The following is a 25,927-nucleotide window of genomic DNA, read 5'->3' on the forward strand; positions in this document are numbered from 1 at the left end:
ATAAAACGTTTCACTAGAACGTTTACTGTATACATTGGGAGTTTATTACAAGAAAGTGTTTACAACAGGTCGTTCTAAGCAGCAAAAACAGGGTTCAGCCCTAGTTCCACTTTCAAACCTCGCCCAAGTATTGGTCGAGCAGCTGCATATGTACACGTCATCACCTAAGCTCTCCAACTCAAGGATGGTCCAGCTTCCTTTTGCCTTTACCTGCACCACAAAGCACCCGTGAGCCGAAGCCCAGCAAGAAAACTCATATGCTCATAAACAGTCATATCATGATTTCAGGTCATATCTGGCATGCCTAGCATTCATAGCTCTATTCAGCATGCAAATGTATTCAAACAGATGCTGGGGTATCCAGGATAAGAAATCCTGGCCTTCTGATTGGAGGACTATCAAGTCGATCCTAATCAGATGAGTGACTGCCAAACAAGTCACTAACCAAATGGAAGAGTGGCTGCTAGGTAAGCCACTAGCCTTCAAGCGCTTATAATATTCATCAAGTGAGTGTCGCAACACCTGAGATTCCGATAAACCATGCTGAGTGACCGACAAGCGAGTCACTAACTCAAATGGAAGGGTGGTTGTTGGGTAAGCCTCTAACCTTCAATAGGTTCTGGTAAACCATACTGAGTGACTGACAAGTAAGTCACTAATTCAAGTGGAAGGTTGGCTGTTGGGTAAGCCTCTAACCTTCGATAGGTTCTGGTAAACCATACTGAGTGACTGACAAGCATGTCACTGTTTCAAATGGGAGAGTGGCTGCTAAGTAAGCCACCAGCCTCCAAGCGCTTATTTCATTCATCGACCCTCGGGGTCGGTCTGGCATTAATGCTCTTTGAGTCATTCAATGCTAACAGTCAATTAGACCTCATCTTTGATGGCTTGCGTGATACACGCTAAGACCATTCTGACTAATGAGTCAGTGCAACGTGACTAGTGCCCAGTACCACTGCCGAACCTGACTAATGAGTCACAGCTTCACAGTTGATACTAACACCTTTGCCAATTCTGACTAATTAGTCAGTACCATGCACAAGTAAGCAATGCTATCAATGTGTATCATATGCCGATTATCCAAGAACAGGGCATTCAGCATGCTTACTAAACATTTGCTAGCATAATTATGATCATGCACACACTCAGAGACTCAAGCTCTGACTAATCTCATACTCATCATTCATGGCATGCCCTAATCACATGTTTCTCGTGCATCACATGCATCACATCTAATCATCCAGCATGCCTCGACAATAATCATATGCAAATGGGCAAGATTGCCAAGCATTCGTTATGCTATCAATGTTTACATTTAAACATTCAACATGCATCAATCATAACCATGCATGTCACACATGGGGTGCAGTTTTCTTACCTTAGGTCCAAGCACAGGTTACCAACAAATGAGCCACAAGCACGATCCTGATCCAAGCCACTAGTGTTAACCTAGTCACAACCACAAATGGTGATCCAATGAGTTCAAGTTCTAAAACCAACCCTTGAACTAAAACTTAGCCTCCAAGACATCAATCCTCACTAATCCGGGTAGTAAGAATGATCCCGAGGCCTAAAACCATGTTCCCGGGGTCATAACATCCAAACGGGCTCAAAAGCCTGCCTGAGCCGCGGCCCTGGCACCCTGAGCCGCGGCCCCCAGCACCACCAGAAGCAAGCGCCGCGGCGCCCAACCCAAGGGCCGCGGCGCCCAGCAAGACAGAGAAGGCACCTGCTTCATCGAGCAAGGGCCGCGGCGCCCAAGAACAGGGTCGCGGCCCAACTTCGGGGCAGCCATTTTTCCTTCGCTTTAACCTTTTAAAACCTCCCAAAAACATGTCTAAACATTCCCAAATCATTAAATCAAAGTTCCCAAACTCCCCAATGCTCCAAAACCACCAAAACCCAAGGTTCAAACAAACTAAAAACTCAACGATTCACAAAGTCCAATTCAAGCTTAAAAACTTTTAAAAACTTAAAACTTAAACTTGAATTACCTCCGATTGAGTTGTTTCCAACTAAATCCTCCGGCTAATAAGCTTCTAATTCTCCTTAGGATTTCTATGCCTCGATCCTCGCTTGATTCCGAGTCCTAGAACTCAAGTTATCTTCGAAAATGCGATCGGGAGACGTAAAGGGAACTTTAGGGAGAGAGAACGTACAGAACGTTTCTTTTTATTTCTTAAAAGGTTACTTCAAGCTTAAGTAGCTTCCAATAAAACCTCATGCTCGGGGTCCCGAAAACACCCCCGGGGACATTATAGTCAAAACTTCCAGAATTTCCCCCTGGTCTTACTAACTCCCAATTTATCACCAAATGTTAATTCCCATTACCCAATAACCCGGTAATGCTATAAATACCCCTTGACTTACTCCAAGTCAAGCTTAAATCCCGTTGTGACTTTCCCACTAGCTTACCTCCTAGGATCGTCTTGTGCTGGGTAACCCTGGCATAACCAGATAATAACAAAGCACCACGCCCATTTCACATATATGCCAAAAATGCCCGAAATGCCCAAAATATGAAAATCACCCAATTAATCACAAATGGGTTCACATGCATATCTAATACACCTAAACATGCATATTATCATTAAATAGCATAATAAAGCAATTATGGCCCTCCCGGCCTCCTAATCTAGGTCATAAACCTTATTAGGAAATCTGGGGCATTACAGTGGTGGGGACGACGAAGGAAGGGTGGGCTCGGATTGTGCGGTTGAGAGAGGTTTTTGCCTCTGCAATGGGGTTCTTGAGTGGGGATTTTGGGTGTTTCTGCGTGAGAAATAAGGAAGGGAACAAGTCTACATCGTGTATATCGAGCCCACTTTTAGCGATGATACATGTCGTCACTAATAAATTAAGTAGTCGTCACTGATGTGTAAGCGACATCATTTTTATCTGACTTAAATGATGTCGTGAAAGACATTAGCAGCAGCCATTCACCGCTAATAAAATCAACGAAAAAAATACTACCAATTTTCCCACCAAAAAATTCTCTCCAACATTCGCGACGACTAATCGTTGCTAATAATTTTTAAATATTTGACAAAACAATCAGCATCGACAAATTCTCACATTAGCAACGACACGCCGCCGCTAATAATTGTGTTATTAGCGACAGAACTCTGTCGCCGCAGATATTATCACCGCTAAAATGCCTTTTTCTTATAGTGTGGACCACAGCTGCTGCGAATGACACTTGACAATTACTCTAGGTACGAGGACAAGAATCCTAGACCTGGGGGATTGGCGACATCTGCATCTTGGAGACAGGTCACGGGACGTGGTCTCGCATGGAGACATCTGCGCCTTGAGGACAAACCTTAGGGCATGGTCTCATTAGCGCTTAAGGAGCTTAATTACTCTTTTAATGAATGCCACATGTCCTCTGGTGAAAACACTGACAACAGGGTTGTTAAAGGAGGGTATTAGGTGGAACATTGGTGATGGGATTCTAAGTGATGCTTTTAATGATCCTTGGATTCCTAGGCCTTTTTCATTTAAGATATGGTCCAAAGCCGTTTACTTCTCATCGTGTTAATGAAATTATTTTTCCTGGAGGCGTTTGGAATGTTAGTTGTTAAATTAAGTGTTTCTCCCTTGTGATGTGTTGGCTATTCAATCTATTCCATTGGTGGTGGCTATAGGTTGATGATACCATTATATGACATTATGATAGTAATGGTGAGTTTAGTGTAAAGCCAGCTTAGCTCTCTATACTTGTTTACATTTAGTTGGTTCTTCTTTTAGTGGAATGTCTAAGTGGTGGAATGGTATGTGGAGTTGAAATATATTTCCTAAAGCCATTGTGTTTCTATGGAGGTTGTACCATGATACTATTCCAGTTGATTTAAATTTGATTAAATGTAAGGTTCTGGTTGAGGCTTATTGTGCTTGGTACAATTTGGAGCAGGAGACTACACTTCATGCTTTGGTTTTTTGTTTGTCGGTTCATCATATTTGGGTGGATATAGGTGTCTGGCAGCTCCTTAAGTCATGGTCTCGGGTTTCTATGGCCGATTTATTGGTCTTCTTATTTTATAATTGTGATTGGTCTACATTTGAGTTGTTTGCCGTTACCTTATGGTGAATTTGGAGTGATAGGAATTCTATTTTGTTTGGCGGCACTACAAGAAAAAATGCTTTTAATAAGACCAAAAATGTGTTATCAAAACATACCATAACACTTTTTGACGTGTTAAGACCGACTATGTTATCGTAAGTCAGGGTACTTTACATAACACTTTATCATTGTTATAGAGATGTGTTATTATACTGTCAACGATAACACACTTTCTGTGTTATTTTAATAAATAGATAAGTGTTTAATTATATTATTTATAGTCGATTATATACACATTTCAATACTTATAAATTTGTGTTATACTACACTTTAGTATAACACATTTTTTGTGTTATATAATGAAGTTTGCATAACAAAATTCTTTACTTATAAAAAGTTTTATTGTAATAGATATTATAACACATTTTTCCTATTAATTCTCATTATATATTCATTTATATAACACTAATTTATATTTTTATTTTTTATTTATATAATTAAAATTAGCTTTCTAATATATACTAGCATCATCAAATGAACTTGATTTTCAAATAACAAAAAGTAAAAACATTCAACATTGTATTAACAATCCACAAATTAGTTTAAAACATTCAACACTGTCATCAACAACAAAATGTTCTTTAAGTATTCAAGTAGTCTTAAATATTAAACATATTGAAAAGTTACTATTTTCAGCACAAAATATTCTACAACTGCCCAACACAAAGCCTTCAAAATTAAGTATCAATTTCTATTTCGCTTGTCAAATCTGCAAAATAAACAAAGAAATATTTTATTGTTATTATCTAGCATCACAAATTACTTCAAGAAAAATGCTATGGAAATTATTTCCAAGAGAGGACACCACATACAAAATAATGAATTCACAACTACACCAAAGCAAACGAAGAAACCAAACACTAAATTTCAAAGAACAGAATAAATTACCATGACCGCCAAAGATTATGTTGATATTTATTTACTTACATATATGTATTCACCAAGTCAAATTTCTCAATATAAATAAGCACTTGAGAGACCATTTCAAATATTAACATATCAAGAGAGCCAACAAAAGAAATTGTTGCCTTTTTAGTTCAGTTTCTTCCTTCTTTCAACATCTTTAATCTTTCTCCGCCTCTTCACTCTTTGTGGTATTTTGTTTTCTATAGAATTCAATAATTCATTTACACGTATATGTATATAGTAAACAAATTGCAACTTTTCTTTCTAAATTTTAGATTTGCAAAAGGTACATGTATATGTATCCAGAGACAAAAGCTATATATAAAGAATAAGAATTAATTTACATCAGCACAAGATTAAAACACATTGAAACCTACAAAACTTACTATTTGTCAAGCTTTGAGATCTAAAATACTGATCTCATTGTTAGTTCAAACTTGAGATCAATCCAAGATGAGTGTAAAAAATTTATACACACACTCCATCTTGAGGGGAGTATTAAACACTGTAATTAATTAGTTACCTTATAATGGAACATTAATATATACTCTATGCATGTAGTAGTAGAGAAAATATATAGTTTGTATTCTGTTTTTAGCCTTTAGTTAGATTTGGTTGTTAATTGTACAACTAACATTCTCAATTAACTCTTGTATATACAATTTATTGTAAGCTATTCCATTGAGTAATGAGAATTAGATTCTTTTCAAAATCTTTCTATTTTCCTAATAATATGATCTGGCTAATGAAAGAATAATAAGTTTCATGAAATTCATATAACAATTTTATTTCTAGAAAGTATGGAAAAATAATAGTTTATTTCATTATCGCTAGGTTTAGTAAGAAATTGGAAAATAATTTTAAAATTCAATCTCAGTTCCACAAACGTAATGCCAGTCAAAAAAATTGAAAATGAAACACAGAGCAGAAAATCACAACTTAGCTGTGGGGAGAAAGGAGTTCAGAAAAGTGTAATTACAAGAAAATAAGAAAAGCAAGTTTTACATCCATAGAATGACTGTGAAACTACTAATCAATTATGTTAACCTTCAAGAACTCTAACATGGTTAAGAATAGACTAATCAAATCTTAAAGAGTTTTTCACTGAAATAATCAATGCAATGTATTTTAACTACTTATTACACGTTAGTTTATTTTTTTCTAGCAATTTATTAGGGAAGTTAGAGATATTATTGTTTTTATTTTATTACTTTATAGCTTGATATTATTTAACAAACAATTGTAGTAGTTTTCTTGTTTGAATATGAAGTGTATGTAGAACAATCAAGATTATTTGCATTAGGGTGCTGTCATTAGTTACTTGGTTAATGAAGTATAAAAAGAAGGCATTGGGTACCAATTTCAAAGTACACTTCTTGCTCATCTCCGACAGTAGAAATCAAAGCTTTCTCAATTATTAATTAATATCCAAATATTTGTTTCCCAAACAAGTGTGTTGATTCATTCAACCTTTCTCACCATTTTCTTTGGATCCATTCACGGAAGTTGCAATTGCAATTACAGATAAGTTTTTTCTCAATATTTCTTATTTGTTGTGATAGACATATATCTATAATAAATCTGTTTTTCTAGTAGAAGTTTTTCATAGTTCTAGAATATTTATTAAAAGATTTTTATTTTCATATTAATTCTTTTTTTCAGCAGTTATCAATTTTTTAAAATGCAGTTTCAAATCATAATCTGTTTCTTTAGTTTACTATTTCCTTTTCCTTATAGAAGTTAATGCGTGTTTCAATTATTACTATAATTATTTATTTATTTAAATAGCAATGTATGTGATTTAATTATTGATTTTGGAATTGTCTTCCAATTGCATTTCAGCATCAATTGGGCATGGTTTATTACTGTAATGAGGAGGAAGAAGTGTAGTAGGGGAGTATTCTCTCTGTTTTATCTTTTCTTTCAATAATATAAAGCAATTATTTATTTTAATTTTTTAATCAAGTATCTGGGAAAGTGACTGACTGTGGACATGAAATGAATGAGTTTATTCCTCAAAGAACATGTGCTTACATTAGTCAACATGATCTTCACAATGGAGAGATGACAGTGAGAGTGATGTTAGATTTCTCAGGATGATGTTTAGGCGTTGGAACAAAGTTTGAAACGTTAGCAGAACTGACAAGAAGAGAGAAAGCAGCTGGAATTAAACTAGACCCTGAGATTGATGCATTCATGAAGCCCACTGCAATATCAGGCCAAAAAAGTAGTTTGGTTACAGATTATGTTCTGAAGGTTAGCTATCTCAAATAGTTTATGCATGTATATATATAATACATATATTATTATCAAGCACATATTCTTACAATGAATAGTAGTAAAAGATACTCGGATTAGATATGTGTGAGGACATTCTGGTTGGTGATGATTTGAGGAAAATGGTTCATATCTCAGATGTAACAATGGTTGTCTCTCTTTTACAACCAACACCTGAGACGTTTGAGCTTTTTGATGACATTATCATACTTTCAGAAGGTCAGATAGTGTACCAAGGGTACTCAAATAACAATTATGTCACTAATTGCCATGACTGTGTTCCTTAAGACAAAAATGCACGTGGGAACTTTAGAAGATGGAAATAAATATTTTGGTGCACTCTTTTTCGGATTGATTAATGTGATGTTCAATGGCATGGCAGAAATGGCTTTGATCATATTCAAACTTCCTGTTTTCTTTAGGGAGGATATAGTTCTTGCCACTATGGAGGATACCTTTATCATGTTGAGGAAATGTAGCATAGAGTTGCTCCTCTTACAAAGTTATTTTGTATGCATATGCATATCTAGATATTTAGAAGACACATATATAAAGATGCTCAATAATGCTTATATTTCATAATAGTCCTGATCTTTCTTTTTGTTTTTTCTTCTACACTCAAGTGGGGTGGTGGAAATATCGATTGTGGGAAGATGAAAATGAATCAGCTATACCATCTCTTTTAAAATATTTTGTTTATGAGGTATTCTAATGTATTTATTTTACATGTCGTGTGCTTAGCCCTTTATAATGTATATCTATTTTACAATAAAATCCTGCACTCCTTGCCCATTTTGTTTGGAATCAGGACCTGTTTTGTTTTTAATTTCTGACACTGTCATGTGAGGGGTTGTTTCAAATGTTACTAGTAATTCTGGAAATATTATCGGTACTTCCCATCCAACATGGTTTAATGAGTGAACTGGTAGCAACTTATCCAAGGATGCTACAGATCTTACATTCAGATTCATAAATTTGATCGAATACGGGTCCCTAATAATTCTGCATTATTTCAATATTCCCATTGTGGATGCTCAAAATTCAACACCGGTAAAGAACCCATATCTCATGCCTAAGGTCCCTGGAAGGTCCAAAGCAACCATGTTTGAAGTCCATTTGAACCCTCAAATTAGTACTCAAAATGACCCTGGTCAAATTGACCACTCCACCTTGGACACTAGTAGAGAGCCCAAGCGTCCCGCGCGCCTTGCGCGCACACCGCCCCACGCGCCTCACGCCCTGCAACACAACCAGGAGACAAGCGTCTTGCGACCCCCAAGATGCCACATGCAACAGTCACGCCGTGGTCCTCGTGGTGGCCTCCTCTCACACACCAGCCTCGTCCTTAGGGGTGTCCAAGTGGTGACCATGGAGCACGAAGAGTTAGAATACGGATGGCACGGTGTCCACGCCAGGCTGGTAGTGGCAGTACAAGAATGGTACATGGCCAGGACTCCCTCAGCACGCTTATGAGGTCAGTACCCGACAAGTAGTGGGGGCATAATATGGTACCAAGACAAGAGCACTTTTGTAGGCCCCTGACATGTACTAGAGAAGACCACCACTCTTCCAACACCACTACCATCCGTACTGCTATCCTGACAGTGTACTCATGTACTATTTTGTCCTGAGGGACCACTATGTACAAAGGAGCCATTAGAGCTCCAATATAAATAGATGATCACCCCTCCAGAAAGGGGGTTGGAAAATTCATTGTATGCAGAGGCTATTAAGCAATATGCATTTTTCACTCCATTGTTCATCTATGTTTATCCTTCCATAAGTTCATTCTAAGTTTTTATCTAAACATCGCCACATTCACCTTTGAGTTTTCCGACCTAATTTCGTTCACGAGATTTCACCGTCAACACCCATTCTTGTTCAAACTCTACAAAGACATCTCTAGTTTTTGTGTGTATATTTTTAAAGTTCTTAAACTTGTACTTATTCCGCTTACAGAGTTAAAAAGGGCTAGAATCAATAAGAGCAAGAAGAAAAATTGGAGAAAGGATCAAATAAAGAATTCTACGAATGATATAAATGGAAACCATAATGAGGTTTCATATAAACAAAATATTAGAATGGATTTACATTTTGTTAATTTTTTAAATTTATTTGCCAAATTGTTAAATGATTTTTCATTTGTAATTACTTTGTTCTAAGATATCTTTCTCATGGTTTATGGTATAGACAATATTGTGTTGGGTCCTTGATGTTCGCTTTAATCAATAATGTTTTGTCTTGTGTTTGTGGTATTTTAGTTTACTTTTAAGCCTTGAATAAGGACCTATTATTTATTTGTGGCATTTAAGTCTAGAGTCGCATTTAAGCCTTGATTCTCTTAAAATATAATTTAAAAATTTATGGTAGCATCCCATTTGGTTTTTCACTAAGGAATAATTTTGGCTGGTTATATATTAGTATAACTTATTTTTATCTTTGATTATACATATAATTGTTATTTGAGTTATTTTTCATCAATATTCATGGCTGAAAAATATAATCTATACATATGGAAATAATGAAAAAAAATATGACTAAATGAAAAATCTAATCTATACATATAATGACAAATCTAATCTATACATATAAAAGCTTACCTAACCATCTATCAGTACCAAGTAAAAAAATTCAAACAACACACAATAAGTTTTCTTCCTTATATCACCGCAACACACAAACAAATTTTCCAGAACCTACGACTCTAATACACACAAGTTTTCAACCTTCCGTTACTACCGCAGCACACAATTTTAATCTCAGAACCTACTTCTCTATGGATGAATATTTAAAATATTCAAACTCCTCTAACATTTGTATGATATTAATAAAAGAGTTAAAAGAACATAATTTCGTACCTCTTGCAATTAATAATCAACTTAATTAACTTTGCAATGCTCCTTGCCAATTCGATCCACAACCTAAAGAATATAATCAATACCTAAAAGATTAATACAAAATTAAAATTAAATGATACAATAAAACCATAAAATTCATGAAATTATTTCTTACCAGTTGAAGGTCAAAATAGTGTTTTTAGGTGTTATTTGGGTTATTAATAACTTAAAAATCTGTTTTAAAAAGCCCCAACAAAAGCCTAGGCTTATGACCCCTAACTTGATATGTGTCTCCAATTTTTTAAAAATGAATATACAAGGGAAGCAAGCCCAACCCAGGAGTGTGAACACACTATATAGGAGAATGGATGTGCAGATGTGGAAATGGGAACTACAGAGCAAGAACAAAGAAGAAATTTGAAAGAAATTTGAATATAAATACAAACATAAATCTAAAAGGCATTAAATAGACAAAGCCTATATGACACAAAAATATATTATACTCAAACTAAGATAAGGACAAATAAATATTGATTTTTAAATTTGTTTACAAGACTATTTAATGCAAAAATAGAAATACCAGATAAATACACAAGATGAGGAAAATTAATCACTTATCTTAATGTTCATTTTAAACAAACTAGCATCTTCCCATTCTTTCAAGGATGTAAAATTTGAGAGAACTAAAAAACAATGTTCATGCATGCATTAATTTAGAGTTGTTCAACTTATTCTTCAATATGAAATTAACTAGCAAATGAGGTAACTAACTAGGCATGGAAGTTATAAAACTTAGTTGGATCTATTCCTAGCTTTTGATGGGCACTAATATAAATTTTGTTTTCCATTTAGAAATTTTTTGCTTAATGAAAACAAACCAAACTTGCATAATGGCTATGGTGTAGTGTTTGGTGGCTTTTGGGGTCGATTTATTAGCTACGGTTTTCTTTTTGGTTGGTGGTGGGGTTGATTGAGTGGTGGGTTTTCGCTTTTGATCTCTTGATAAAAATAAGATAAAATAAATATAAACATATATAAATCAATACTAAAAAAAAGGAAATAAACCTCAAACCGTTTATGAATAACTATGTTTCTTTCATAGTCTATGTTTATACCTGATCTTGTAAGAGAAATTATAGAAACCAATAACAATAATAGAGTTGTTGAAGCAAATAATAATGACACAAAAAAATTTACTAGATTAGACTACACTAAGTCCTTAAAAAAAGACTACGATTTCTTTTTTTCTTTTGAAAGGACTAAAAGTTTGATTTAGAAAAGCAAAAATTCAACTAATGTTTTATATTCTTTTTTTAATGTAGTAATAAATTAATATTTGGGTTGAATGAGAACTTAGACAATTAATGTGATACTAGTGATCTTGATTACATGAACCATTTATTAAATACACATATGTAAACATCATATAGTAATATCAAGATTAGTACAAACAAACAAAAAATAATTAATCAAGGATATTAGGTATGTTTCCTTTCTTTGTGAAAAGACAAAGTAGTGTGGTTCCATATCTAATCAACACTAAACAATATATCCAAGAAAAAAAATATATATACTAAATTATATAATATATATACACACACACAAAAGAAGGAAGCAATATCTCATTGTAGCCAACAGAAGCAACCAATAGCATTAACGCACACATATAAATCTTTTCTAATTTCAAAAATCAAATTTTCTTGAGTCCCGCTAATTTTAAAAGAAAACAAAAGAAAAAGAGAGAAAGAGAAAGAGTAATGACCGCTTGCAATAATCAAAACATCGAAAACCTCTTCCACCGTCCAAAGAAAATATGTTTATAGTTTTATCTGTATACATTTGTAGTTGTGAGTGGTGGGGCCACATTCATTAACAAGTAGTAATATAGGCCATGTTATTGCAATAATATAAAATGCTCATCTCATATGGATATACTCTGTTATGCTCTATATTATTATGTACAATTTACTTTATCCAAGCCAATAAGCTATCTAGAACAAGAAGCATGTATGTGTGCCTTCAATTAATTTGTCCATTATTAAAAATGCCTTTAAGTTATTTTCCCTTATATATATACACCATATTTACACTTTAATAGATAAATGAAGAACAAAGAACAATAAACATGCTCAATTTTTCAAGTCACCAATCCATTTTTCTGGTTAACTTTGGAATTAACTTTCCATAAAAGAAGATATGCATTATAAATTTATAACTAAATATATATAGTATATTGCTTTTGTCAAGAAAGAAACTAACTGTCAAATTAAGCACACCAAATATAAAGAAATTAATACAACCAGCAATATTCAATAATAAATGCTAAGAACCTTATCTTCATAATAAATCATAATTATAACTTGGATCATTGTGAAATAACTATGCAAGCTTGAAAAGATCCTAACTCATTTTCCTCTCCAACATAATAAATAAATAAAAATATTAGCTAGAAATTCCAATAAAAAATTACTATAACTACAATCAAGACTGAGAAAAGTAAAACCTTCGGTGCAACCTCACTAATATGGTAAGCATCAGCAGTAACACCCATCGACCACAAACCAAGAAAAACAACCTAAAATCAAAAACGTAGAAGTGAAGAAAAGAAAAAAAAAACTAGGCACCATATTCAGATAAAAAATTAGAGAAATAAAGCTTAAAAGAATGAGAAAGACCATAACAGCCAAATAAAAACAAAGGCAGACAAGAAGAGACCAAATTAAAGTAACTAGGGTTTAATCATGGCAAACAACAAGAGAAACATAATCTCTTTAACCTCTATAGAATTTCTAGAGTGATGGAGATTAGAGGAAACCTAGAGTCTTGTATTAAAGTTTGAACAAGAAGTGAAAAACATAAAACCCTTATTTTTAACAAATACATGACAATAATGAAGGAAATAATAAATGAGAGAGATGACTTACCCAACACAAAGAGAGAGTACCTCAAGGAAAGAGACAAATGCAGGAGAAGGAACATGAATAAAGAAAAATGAAAATGATATTTTGCACTATAATTAAACTTATTCTCGGCCATACACAGAATAATTTATTAACTTTCCTATTGACAAAGTGATTCTTTCCAATTAATTTATAGTTTGTGTAAATCTCATTGAACTAATGGTTCATTTATTAAATTGATACAGTAAGTAAATTTACACTACAATTTACATATGCATAAGCATCAGAGCAATCATACTTAATAATTAAAATGATTTAGTGCAGCATCTAGAAAGTAGAAACTATTACAAAAATTAAACCAACTATCAATGGAATTCAACATTAAAAGGATGAGCCACATTCAATCACAACAATCACCACACCCACAACCAAACAACCACAACGATACAAATAAATTTGCAAAAAGTTTATCCCCCAATTTTAGGTCGAGCACAATCAAAATTTAACAACATAAATTCCAACAAAATATATGAGATTAATATAATATGATAACTAACAATAAATACCACATAAAGCTACTTCCAAATCGTCGCCCAAGTCGAAGATTTTTTATTTTCCACAAATAAATTTATTTGGAACCAATCTAGAGCTGGGAGAGGGATTGCATTTACTGAGGGTCAATGCTTTCCTTCTCTTCGCTGAAGTTGTGGATCCAAAAATTTCAACAGTAGATTGGGTTTCACGGTGAAGAACGGCTCAGGGAAGGGAAGAGGGTCTCACAATTTGAAAGCAAGGGGGTCTAAGGGAAGGGAATGGGGTCTCACGCCACAGTAGTCGATTTTGAAAGGAAGGGGGTCTCACGCCATAGTAGTAGTCAATACAAGGTTAACCACGAAATAAAAAAAAAAGATCACATGGTATGAGATTGAATAAGCCTCAATTATTTTATTGATTTATATAAAAATAAAATAATATATCAACTCAGAATGATGATACTTGATAGATGGGGAAGAATACGAGAGAGAGAGATAGACAGAGAGAGAAAATATTGATTCCAGGAAAAAAAAAGCATTAGTAGATATATTATTTTCTAATTCCAAAATAGCACAAAGAAAAAAAGTTGTCGCCTCTTGAATTACTTGGGCGGGATTTCTCTCAAAAGTGCCACCTCTTTTTCACTTTAATTTAATATATTATAATACTTTTTAAATAGTCTTATATTTATGTGTTGTGGAAAGACATATTTGGTGTGGGGTGCTGTGTCCAGGATTGATTATGTGGATGTGCTGGTGCTGAATGCTCTGGAGGAGTTTCAAGGAGTGATTAGGAAGGGTTTGTGAGGTTCATCTTCAGTTCTTGTTGTCGTTGTATCTCGTGCTTGACAGGTTCCGTCTGTGGGGATGTTTAAACTTAATTCTGATGCCTCAGTGGTGAATGGGAATGCTTGTATTGGAGTCGATGGTGTGATTAGAGATTCTGAGGGTGTTGTTTGGGCGGCACCGATTGTTGGCAATTTTCTAGTTAGTGTGACTGAGTTGTTGGCATTGTGTTATGGACTAGGAGTTGCTTTTCAGCTTGGGATTACTATTCAGGTGGTGGAGTGTGATTTTATTGTTGTGGCTGCATGGATTCATAAGCATCAGGGTGTTGGTTGTTTTAGTTCTATTTGTGTCTGATGTTATTGTTGAGTGTTATAGGTAGTGGTTCTTGTCGATCTATTTTATTTACTGCGAATGAGATAACCTACGCACTTGTTACTTTTGTTACTAGTTCTCTGGGTGAATATCTTTGGGTTGATTCGTGTTCTCGTATGCTTTGTTCTTCTGTAACAGTTCGTTTTGCTTAGTAATAATCGTTCTTTTTCTAAAAAGAAATGACCTTAATAAATTTATTCGGTAATATATTCTCCCAAACAATTTGTATGTATTTAATTTTGGATTTGATTAATTTTAATTATTTTTAAAAATATTAATAACCATTCAATCAATTTAATCATTAATTTCACCGTCTCTGGAACCAACCAGAATTTGAATTTGTTTTCTTAAACCACAACGTTAAAATAAAACTATGCGTGTGTTCTTTCAAGTTATTTCAGCGACAATACATATAAAAACCATTTCATAGGAACGACGAGCACTATACTACATGCCAAACCGACATGACTTGTTGTCTAGAAACAGTATAGTTTTCAAATTCAAAATGCCTTTTTTTTTACCTTCTTATATATAACTATTTTGTACTGCATGCTTTCGGTCATAAAGCCGATCGAAGTACTGCCAAAGAGATCCTCTAAGATTTTAAGCAATTTCATTACCTCCTTAATAAATAATATCATATTTATTTCGTTGTTTCATTTTTGCAACCTCTTATCAAGAATCTCTGTCTCGAGCTCAATTATAAATATTTCTATATGTATAGCTAGCTAGGAAGCTGATTGAAATGATGATCAGTTTCAGTTTGAGTTGGACCCTTCAATCCTTTAAAAAGAAAAAAAAAATTAACAGATATAGCTAGGCCCGTGAATAAGCTAGCTACCTAGCTCGTATCTCAACCTATTCAAAAGTAGCTAGCTTATTTTGACGAATCCAAACTCTGAGTAGGCTAGTTAGCTATAGAATATATATTGTCTTTAACCTTTGGGGTTATGACTCATCATGCATGCATCATCTGCATATATAAGTTATGAGAACATTATACGACAACGTACTTTGTTAGAATTCAGGTGCTTGTGGTGACTGGTCAGAACTCAGAACATAAAGAGGAGATGGCCGTTATAGTATTGAAAATTTCTTTGGTTGAGACTTTGAGAACTAAAACTTCTTTTGCCTCCCTTATTAATTGTAAAAAGTGTTTAAAAACACTACTCTGCCTCTGGGCTCTAGCAATTTATAAACACAATAACCTTTGTAAATGAAACTCCAATCTTATTCTAGGGCTTTTAGACATCATTAATAATCCTCAGATGCTATTTTTGCTAATACCAACACATGTCAATGAAAGCTTATCATTAAAGACTGACTACTTTGTTTGAAAATTAAATTGAAAATTAAATTGAGATGATTCTACTACCAGAAACACTTTTTTATTTTTCTTTAATATACTCCTATGCGTTACCAACACATGTCAATGAAAGCTTATCATTAAAGACTGACTACTTTGTTTGAAAATTAAATTGAAAATTAAATTGAGATGATTCTACTACCAGAAACACTTTTTTATTTTTCTTTAATATACTCCTATGCGTTACCCCGTTTACTCATATATATATAAATAAATATATTTTTTTTAGGATAAAGAACCTATATGTACATATATCTTTGGTGTTGTCAGAACATGTATCAAGTCCAATAATACTGCTCACTATAGCATTGACTTGTCTAAAGGATCCAAAGGTCAAACTTTAAAAAAGCTGATCACGCATCACTCTGCATCACTCTTTTGGTGATTACTACATTCACATATGTCCATCAAGTACTGGGGGTTTTTCAAATACATTTTGGCAGCTTTCACATGCAAATGAGACAAAGCTCAGAAGAAATTACAAAGAAAACAAACACCTTTTCCAACCCCAATCAATATACGAATTCTAACTACGGATGAAGTCATCAACAGCGCATATACATCGGTACTAATTTGTTCTCTTTCAACCCTCTCCATGCAAAAATACAAATACCAATAATAAACAAAAGTTTTTTTTTTTTTCTAAATTATTTGAAGGGTGAACATCATCATCAAACAAGGCATTCTTTATATATAGGTAGTGTAGTAGGACAGTAGGAGCAGTAACCTATTACTCGTTAGACAATTGAGATCTTTCTCAACCTAGAGCTCTAGAGACAAATAGCAGAAACCAAGAAAATGAACAAGTCACAGACACATTTAATCCTTGCTATACTTGTAGCATCATCCTAGTTAGCTCTAGAGCGAGAAAGAAAGCCATTTCATGAGACGGTTTCTTTTTCTTTTTCTTTTAATTTTTTATTTTGGGGTTATTTTTGGCTGAAGTGTGGAAGGAGGGAGTTGAAGCATAGGTGGCTGGGGTGACTCAGTACGCTTTTCTTTGAGATTAGTAGCTGTGATGGGGAAGAGCTCAAGGGTCTTGAGGGGCTTTCTGCTGCAACAAGGAGAAGGAGGTGGGCCCATATGATGATGATGATCCATTATCGTCATCCAATCACGATCGTACATTCTCACCATGGAACTATCATTTATCTCAATCCTCTGATGATTAACAGGAATTTCCACTTTCCATGAGTGGTTCATCAAGTGATCAGTTGATGCATGATCTTGATCAACCCCTCCCTGCAATTATAAGAGAGTTAATCAACTCAAATATATATATATATATGTATATATGCTCATCATACTAATTTAGTTTTCAATATTATTTGTTTTGACTTTTTCCCATAACCTAACTTTGACTTGATTACATCCAAGATCTGACTAGCCAAAACTTCTCAAATCTAGCTGTATCGACTTTGTCCATGTTCATAATCTATTCATGTTCTACTTATTATATGCACTTTTCCCCTTTCAATTATCAAATGCTTGACATAGATCGTGTTATCTGTATACATATATATACCAGTGATACAACTTTTCCGTTTTAGACCAAACCAAGTGTATTTATATTTCAGAGATTTCTTTTTGGCTCATGTACAAATGCAATTACATTATTTGTATGGCATAGAGACTAATTAAGGAAATGATTCAAAAAAACTTTAGTATTTGTCTTTATGAAAATCGAAAAGCACAGCTAGCGTGTATAATCAAGTTAAAAGGCCATGCATGCCGTAACACTAATCCAGTAGTTGTTTGGGAAGTTGTCTTTTACAAAAACTATCTATATTGCTTCCCAAAAGGTGTATTACTTAGCAAATCTAAACTACTTCAAATAGAAGCACACTTATAACTACGCATTTTAAGAAAAATGAATATAAATATATAGTATGATAAAAGTGAGAGAATATTTTATTTCCATAACAAATCAAAGCACATCACTATGATTACTGTTTTAAAGAACGTAAGAAAAGTAAATTTATTTACCTCGAGTACCTGGGGGATAAAGCCAGCTGCTGATATTGATGAGTTATAACAAGAAAGTTGTTGACGAAAAGCACAAGAAGCAGAAGCTGAAAACTGATGATGGTCAATAAAGTTGTTATTGTAGCCAAGAAAATGATTATGGTTTCGTTGGATATTATTATTATTATCATTACTAGTAATATTATTATTATTAGTAGTAGTAGTAGTAGTAGTCATGAGCTGCTGCTGCTGCTGATGGTAAGCAACCAGTTGCTGTTGCTGAAGCTGCTTATAAAGCTTCCTCCTAAGCTTTTGTCTGTCCCTGGCCTTGTGATTCTGAAACCAGTAGAAGACATTCTTGCCTTCTATCTTGCCATAAAAGGAGAGATGGGCTGTGATCTGCTGGATTTGAGAGGCATTAGGTGTCCTGGTCCCGGCTCTGTACATCTCTTCAAGAATCATGAGCTGCTCCGGTGTTGGGCACCATCTTGATGTCGGATTTGCTGCTGGGCTCATTTTCATCAAGGGTTTTTGTACTTCGATCTTATTAATTATATATATATATATATGCCTTTTCTACTTTCTCTTTTTGAGTTTTGTAGTGATCTTATTTTGAATTATAAAGGGAAAGAAATAAGGTATATATGTGGATAAAGGCATATGTATATATGTATATATATAGAGAGAGAGTAATGAATATAGTACTTGCTAGAAATATATTTATATATATGTGTGTGTGTATACATAGATGATAAGAGAGAGATTAATCATGATGAGTGGGCGAGACAAAGAGAAGAGAGGGAAAAAAGAGAGAGAGAGGTTAAAACTTAAAGGAGAGGGAGAATAGTATCAATGCAGTTTTGTCATGCTGATGTCTCCCTGTGAGAGGCATTCAAGTGTAGGGGTTCCAGTCCTTTATTATTAATGCCATTTTTTCCATGCACAGAGCACATAAACATACATATACGGAGAGGGAGAGAGAATCAAATAAATGAAGGGGGAAGAGTGGCAGTACTAGTGGTGGGGTGTGCTTGAATTATAATGTCATCATCACCACATAATAATTCAATTCTCAGCAGAACGAATAAGACACCAAGTAAGTCGGAATTCTGCAGAGAGAGAGATCAGTGAAGGGACAATACTGCCCTCTACGAAATTCATATTCCAACTCGCACCTAATGGCACGTGATGCACACGATATATACCTAGCTCAACAATAGTACAGGTACCTACATATATATATAAAAGCATAATAAACAGATGTATATTAGCTAGTGTGGCTTTTAAATTCACACCCATTATTACTACTGTGGTACTTTTAATGCATATGTGAGATGTCTGTCTATAAATCTAAATTGACTGTGGAGAACGTAAGAATTCCACATGCAGAGTCTTACATAACAATAAATGAATGCACAGATCGGAATGCCATGTCTCTTTTGGCTTTCCTTTTTCGCCTTGTCCCTCTCTTCAACATTCCTTCTATCTCGACCAAAAATTTTCTGTCCCAATTTCCTATACTCTGTATGTAGCACTAATTATTGTAAGACACATCATTTATTTATAGTGTTAATATAATTGGAAAAAAAAAAAGCTGTAAATAATTTAAATATATATTAAATAAATAAATGAGGTATCTTAAACTAATTAGTGAGACATGGAGGGAACAAAAAATTAGGAGCAACAGATTTTTTTTCTTCTATCTCCACCGTCCATCTTAATACTAATTTAATGCAATGGACAAAACAAACATAACATCGGTTGTATATATACCTAAGTGGAAACAAGACAACATAAAAAAACATTTAAAAACTACTCACAAATTACAAATATATATTGTGTTGGGATGTAAAAAATAGATTAGATCAATATTTTAGCTTATAATAAAAAGAAATAGTTAAATGAGAGGACTTATACTTCCATAGTGCATGAATTTACTCAACGAGCAGGTTATGTATAATCTTATATAGGCCATATTTTAGTTGCGTTTTCTTTTTTGACTTTTTATAGGATACGATCCTTTGATTGTAGCAGCTAACGTCACCAAGAACTTTTTTTCTGGAAAGAATATCATTTTCATCCACAGTAGCTTTTTTTTAATTAATCTACAGTTTCTGAACACCAACAAAATGGACTATTCATTTCCATTCTTCTTTTTTTATTTTATTTCCGTCATAACAAAATGAACCATAAGATCACTTTCATAAATTGATGCAATGCTATTTGAAGCACACCATTAAGGGGAGAGCTATATATGTCAGTTTCTTTTTCTTTTACTGTATTATTAAAATATTGTGTATGGTAGTTGCAGTAATTTTTATTACTATTTTCAGAGAAAAAAATTATTACTATTTCAAAGGTTGACATAAATCGAGAAAAAAAATAATACTAAAACAAATAATTATATATGTAGCGTAAGGGGGCTAGTGGTAGTGGTACTACTACGTACGCGCCTCGGGTGAAAGGCAACATACATGACACATCATCAATAATTCCAACCATACCATTACCACTCCATACCATATATATAATACTGATCATCATCAATACGACCTAAAACCTTGAATTTTAACTTAACTGTCAAATCAACATTCACTCTTCAGTACTATTGTATCACAAATTTGTATTCGACCGAAAAAAAATTAAAAGTGAACAAAAAACGACAATATATATCTAGTCAATAAAGATTGAGTTCTTAAAATTTAATTTGTTTTAGTAATGGAGAACATAATTAAATTATTTTTTTTGTCTGGATATATATATTTATATGAATATTGATTATAATAGTACTTATATAGATGGGACACTATTTTCGGTCATTTAGTACACAACTTACTCCCCATCATTCTGTCATAATCATGTCACAAATTTTAGCCTTACATGACATGAAGTATCCAGCCACCTTGCAGATTATTTTGTGTATAATATTATAAAGTAAAAAATATCTGTTGTATACGAATGAGTGACATAGAACATGATAAGGAGACAAGTGAAGCCTTTATTTTTTTTATTGAAAAATCAATCCACGTAAATGTTTAAATTGGCTATCTAATGTCTAGTCTGTGTCACTTAAATATAAAGGACATAATAGAGAAGACTTTGGAACGGTTCTAAACTGATGAATGTTTTTGAACTTTGAACAAAGGATGTCTATTAATGTGGTACAGAACAGATGGTATTAACTTATAAATTATTGTGGTCCAAAATTTTTGTGCAAGGCAAAATGGTGAAATTGAATGCTTTTTCTGTAGTAGTGTACAGTTATCTCAATGAATAGTACCAGTCCAAAGCCTTAATTCTTAAGTGTACCCTTTGTATATAAGTTTGATGAATTATAATGTCATCATCACCATATAATTCTTAATATTTATAGTTCAATTCTCAACAGAACGAATAAGACACCATGTAAGTCGGAATTCTGAAACTATTTAAAAAAAAAGTCGGAATGCTGCACAGAGAGAGTGAAGGGACGAAACTGCCCTTTCATATTCCAACTCGCAACTGATGACACGTGAGGATCACGCTATCTAGCCTGCTCAACAATAGTACACAGTAACCTACATATAAAGCATAATTAATAAACAAATATATTAGTGGGGAGCAATATTAGTGTGGGTTTTAAATTCATACCCATTACTACTGCGGTACTTTAAATGCATGCATTGTCCTAAAACAATGTATTATACTTAAGTGATCATTATTAATTTACCTTTTGGCATGTGTCAGTTAAGTTTTCACAATTTGTTTATTTAGTATGCACAGTAGTGAATTATATGCATATATTTGTGTGTGGAGTGTAATTAGTGATAACAAAAGGCGAAAAGTACAGAATAAATTCTTAATATCATTGCAAGAAAGAAAGAAAAAGTAAGGAAATGTTTGTGTGACTTTGTTATGGCTAGTGAAAACAAAGGTGCAATTAATAATATACTTTTATTGTGATTGAGCTGCTTTCTTGGGGATTTGCAGTGATTCCCAAATGAATTTTATACATATTGTATGCACCTTTACCCATGGTTCATGATCTATCTATAAAACTGTTCTTAAAACTGTTCACAATCAGCACCGCCCCCTAGCTAGCCCCTATACCAAACCAACTTTTTTTAATAATAACACTGTTTTCCTTAATTTTAACTTTTACCTCAATATGCATAGTACGACGTACCAATGTATACTTATCAGATTTTTTATAACTAACAATTAAGTATTGAGTGCACGTTAATGATATCTACCAAAACCGTTTGATTTAACTAATCAAATTGATTTTAGTAATGACTTATTATTTTAAAATATAATATCACATCATCAATTAGTGTAAAATTTTGGAGCATAACAGGTATAATTATTCTTGAGTGAATGTACTCGAGCCATTCTAGCCAAGAGAAGGATGGCTGAAGCGCGTAGCTAACTTAGCTAGTTTAATATTATATATATATATATAATCATAAAAAAATTATAGGTTGAAGTGGTGGTTTTTCCTGTGCATATGTGTGAGATGTCTATAAATCTAAATTGACTGTAGAGAACGTAAGAACTCCACATGCAGAATCTTACATAACAATAAATGCATGCACAGATCTGGGAATGCCATGTCTCTTTTGGCTTTCCTTTTTCGCCTTGTCCCTCTCTTCAGCATTCCTTCTATCTCCACCGTCCATCTTAATACTAATTTAATGCAATATACAAATGAAATATAACATTAGTTGTATATATACCTAAGTGGAATCAAGACAAGATGAAATAATATTTAATACGTTCTCAGTAACTAGTTATAAATATATTATGGTATAAGTTGTTTTTTTTTGTATGAAAAGGTCGATTTTTTTATATCCGGCATATTATATGTCAATTTACTTACTAACTCAAGAACTTATTTATATAAATATTAGATACAAACATGCAATATAAATTTGTTTAGTTTAATTTATAAAATATATTAATTATATTTATTTAATTTGTATTGTTGTCACATAAATTTCAAATAAATAATCAATATTATATAAAATAATAATATAAATATATTAAAAAAATTAAACAAAAATATTGTTTATGATTTTTTTATATATATAATATGATGACATTTTTAAACATATAATTTTTTTAATAAAAATTAAGATTATGTATTATATATTATTATAATAATACTTTATAATTTTTAAATTTATATTAATATAAGTATTAAATAATAATAATAATAATTGAATTCATATTAATATAATTAGTAAAAAAATCACTACAACAATTAACGCTATGTGTTATGTGACTATTAGCGGCGGACCCAGTTCGCATGTATTGTATAGGTTATTAGCGGGGAACTAGGGGATCCGCCGCCAATAATGTGTGATTATTTAAAAAAAATATATAATAATATCTTTTAGCGGCGGACTTGCCATTATTAGCAGCGGATGGTCTGCCACTAATATACTAAATGAAATGCCCGGGAAAGCAATGAATTTTTTTTTAAGATTTATTAGCGACGGATAATCACCTTTATTTGAGGTAGACTATCAGCCGCTAATACTATTTGTGGCGGGTAATCGCCGCTAATACTTTTACAGTTTAAAATTTTCACAACCCTTGTCTGCATCTTCTATTCTCACAAATTCCTTCATCTCTTCTCTTCGTTCACCCTCAGTCGTGGTTCTCTGCTCTTCGTTTCCCCTTAGGCATGGCTTTCTCGCATCTTCTCTTCTTTTCTCTCAGGCGCAAGGCAATGACCACACTTCTCATTTTGGTTAGATTTCTATTATTTTGGTTTGGATTTTTCTTTGGGTTGCTTTAGTATCTTTTGGTCTTCATTACAATCTTTTTTTGTCTTTAATTTTTTCTTTATTAGGACAACAGCACACCCACGACCGCGGCATGTCCACGACAGGTTTGGATTATTTGAGGTCTTCATTACAATCTTTTTTTTGTATTTAATTTTTTCTTTATCAAGACATGTTTTTTTGAAAAAATTATTTTGTATTCGTTGAGTGAGCATTATTTGAGTCCCAAATCCTTTAATTAGTATCCTTGGTCATATTAGTATCTTGAATTGTAATTTGTGCAAGTTAATATACCACTTAATATAGTTTTTTTTTGTGATAATGATTCAACTTAATATAGTTAAATTAGCCAGGAAAAATATAAATATTAATTTGTCTTAAAAAGATAAACTTTGTTGGCTGACTTTATATCAATATGTAAGTCAGAGCTAAGCATAACTATATATGTATATATGCCTAATTATTCTTTGTGGGATTTATGGTCGGGGCATGCACAAGTAATAATTTCACAAAGAATGGAAGTAGACAGGAAAAAATGAGTTCTTTTGTTGGTCTTAGTATGTGTTTATGTTAATAATACTCCTCCAACATAGTTTCCTTAATTTATTTTGAGCAATGATGAATACTAACATATTTTTAGTATAATAATTTTATTCAAAATATATTAATTTATTATTAGTCAGCATAATAATTTACACTTTGTGAAAATATTTTATTTAATGTTAGTCATCATAAAAATTTTGTTTCCTGTCACAAAATATATTAATATACACACTCTTGCTCCCTTGTTGCTAAGTATGAGTTTCGTATCATTACTTAGATTTGCAAAGTTTATCAATTTTAATTAAAATCAATTTGAAAGAATTTCATTTGTTATGTCAAGGTTCCTCCAATGCACACGACATAGTTTCGCTTCGCTTAAATAATATTAAAGGTTATAACCACTACTTATTTATTTTTAAATGATAACCACCGAAATTAATATTAAAGGTTTGTACGGTTTACTAGTTACCATAAAATGTAATAGAGTGCTTTACCATAATAATATTAAAAATTGTTAGTATTTATTAAAATTATTAAAAATAAATAAATTATAGTTGTTTGATATAAATGTAATTATTATAAATAAATTTAGTTTACTTTACAATTATTAAATTATATTTATTAATTTGGTAATTATAAATAGAAAAATAATTTAATTTTAGAATAATTACAAAATATGTTTATTATCATAAATAATTTGTGAAAAAATGAAGTCATTATAAAATAACCTAAGTTATCATGAAATAACATGAGATAAATTTAAATAAATTTTACCATGAATAAAAAAAATAGTTCTTGTTAACTAATAAGAGATCATAAAACTCAAGTTTGTCCATGAATAAAACTTCTCATAAGACATCATAAAACATTTAAAATAATAATTTTTTTTTTTTAAAATGATAGGATTAGGACAGTTTCTCTTTTTTCTTCCCTTTCTTATACTCTATGATATCATCGTAGATGGCGATTGATAAAAAAATTGAGAAATCGTGGTCGTCAAGAATATTGGAATGGTCTACAGGCTTTTTTGAGGATGGCATCGGAACATAAAGATTTTGATGGAAAAATTAGGTGGCAGTGTGTGAGATGCAATAATAATAGATTGGAATCTTTGGATGTTGTGCAAGCACACGTATTCAATAGGGATTTTCATCAAGCTTATGATAAGTTGATTTTTCATGATGAGGTAGAAGAAATTGTTGCCAATGAGGTGGTTAATGAGAATGAAGACGATGAGATGATTTACATTGTCTAAGACTTCTTTTACCGACAACTGAAGAAGTAGAAAGGGATCCTAGTGGGAGTCAGTATTATGACGAGTTATTTAACGAGATTGAAAAGGAGTTGTATCCTTACTGTGATTGGATTTCATCCTGAACTTTTTAGCAAAGTTATTGCATCTAAAAGTTAGAGGGAAGGTTCCTAACAACATATTTGATGAATTGTTGAAGTTGTTAAAGCTTGCCTTTCCTAAGAAAAACAAAATTCCCGGATCGTACTACGAGGTGAAAAAGAGATTGAAAAAATTAGGGTTGGGATACGAATCCA

The 25,927-nt window shown here is 32.8% G+C and overlaps 1 protein-coding gene across 1 annotated transcript; it reads right to left on the minus strand.

Moving 5' to 3' along the window:
• Nucleotides 1-16,474: 16,474 nt before the first annotated feature.
• Nucleotides 16,475-18,625, minus strand: LOC133789792 (WUSCHEL-related homeobox 3). The gene is made up of 2 exons (XM_062227529.1): nucleotides 18,090-18,625; nucleotides 16,475-17,345 (listed from the first exon to the last, which is right to left on the minus strand). The coding sequence occupies exons 1-2, from the start codon at nucleotides 18,588-18,590 to the stop codon at nucleotides 17,022-17,024; spliced, it is 825 nt and encodes a 274-aa protein (XP_062083513.1). The 5' UTR covers nucleotides 18,591-18,625; the 3' UTR covers nucleotides 16,475-17,021.
• Between the last annotated feature and the right edge of the window lie 7,302 nt (nucleotides 18,626-25,927).

The sequence above is a fragment of the Humulus lupulus genome, chromosome 7 (assembly GCF_963169125.1).
Source record: "Humulus lupulus chromosome 7, drHumLupu1.1, whole genome shotgun sequence".
NCBI classification, from domain to species: Eukaryota; Viridiplantae; Streptophyta; class Magnoliopsida; order Rosales; family Cannabaceae; genus Humulus; species Humulus lupulus.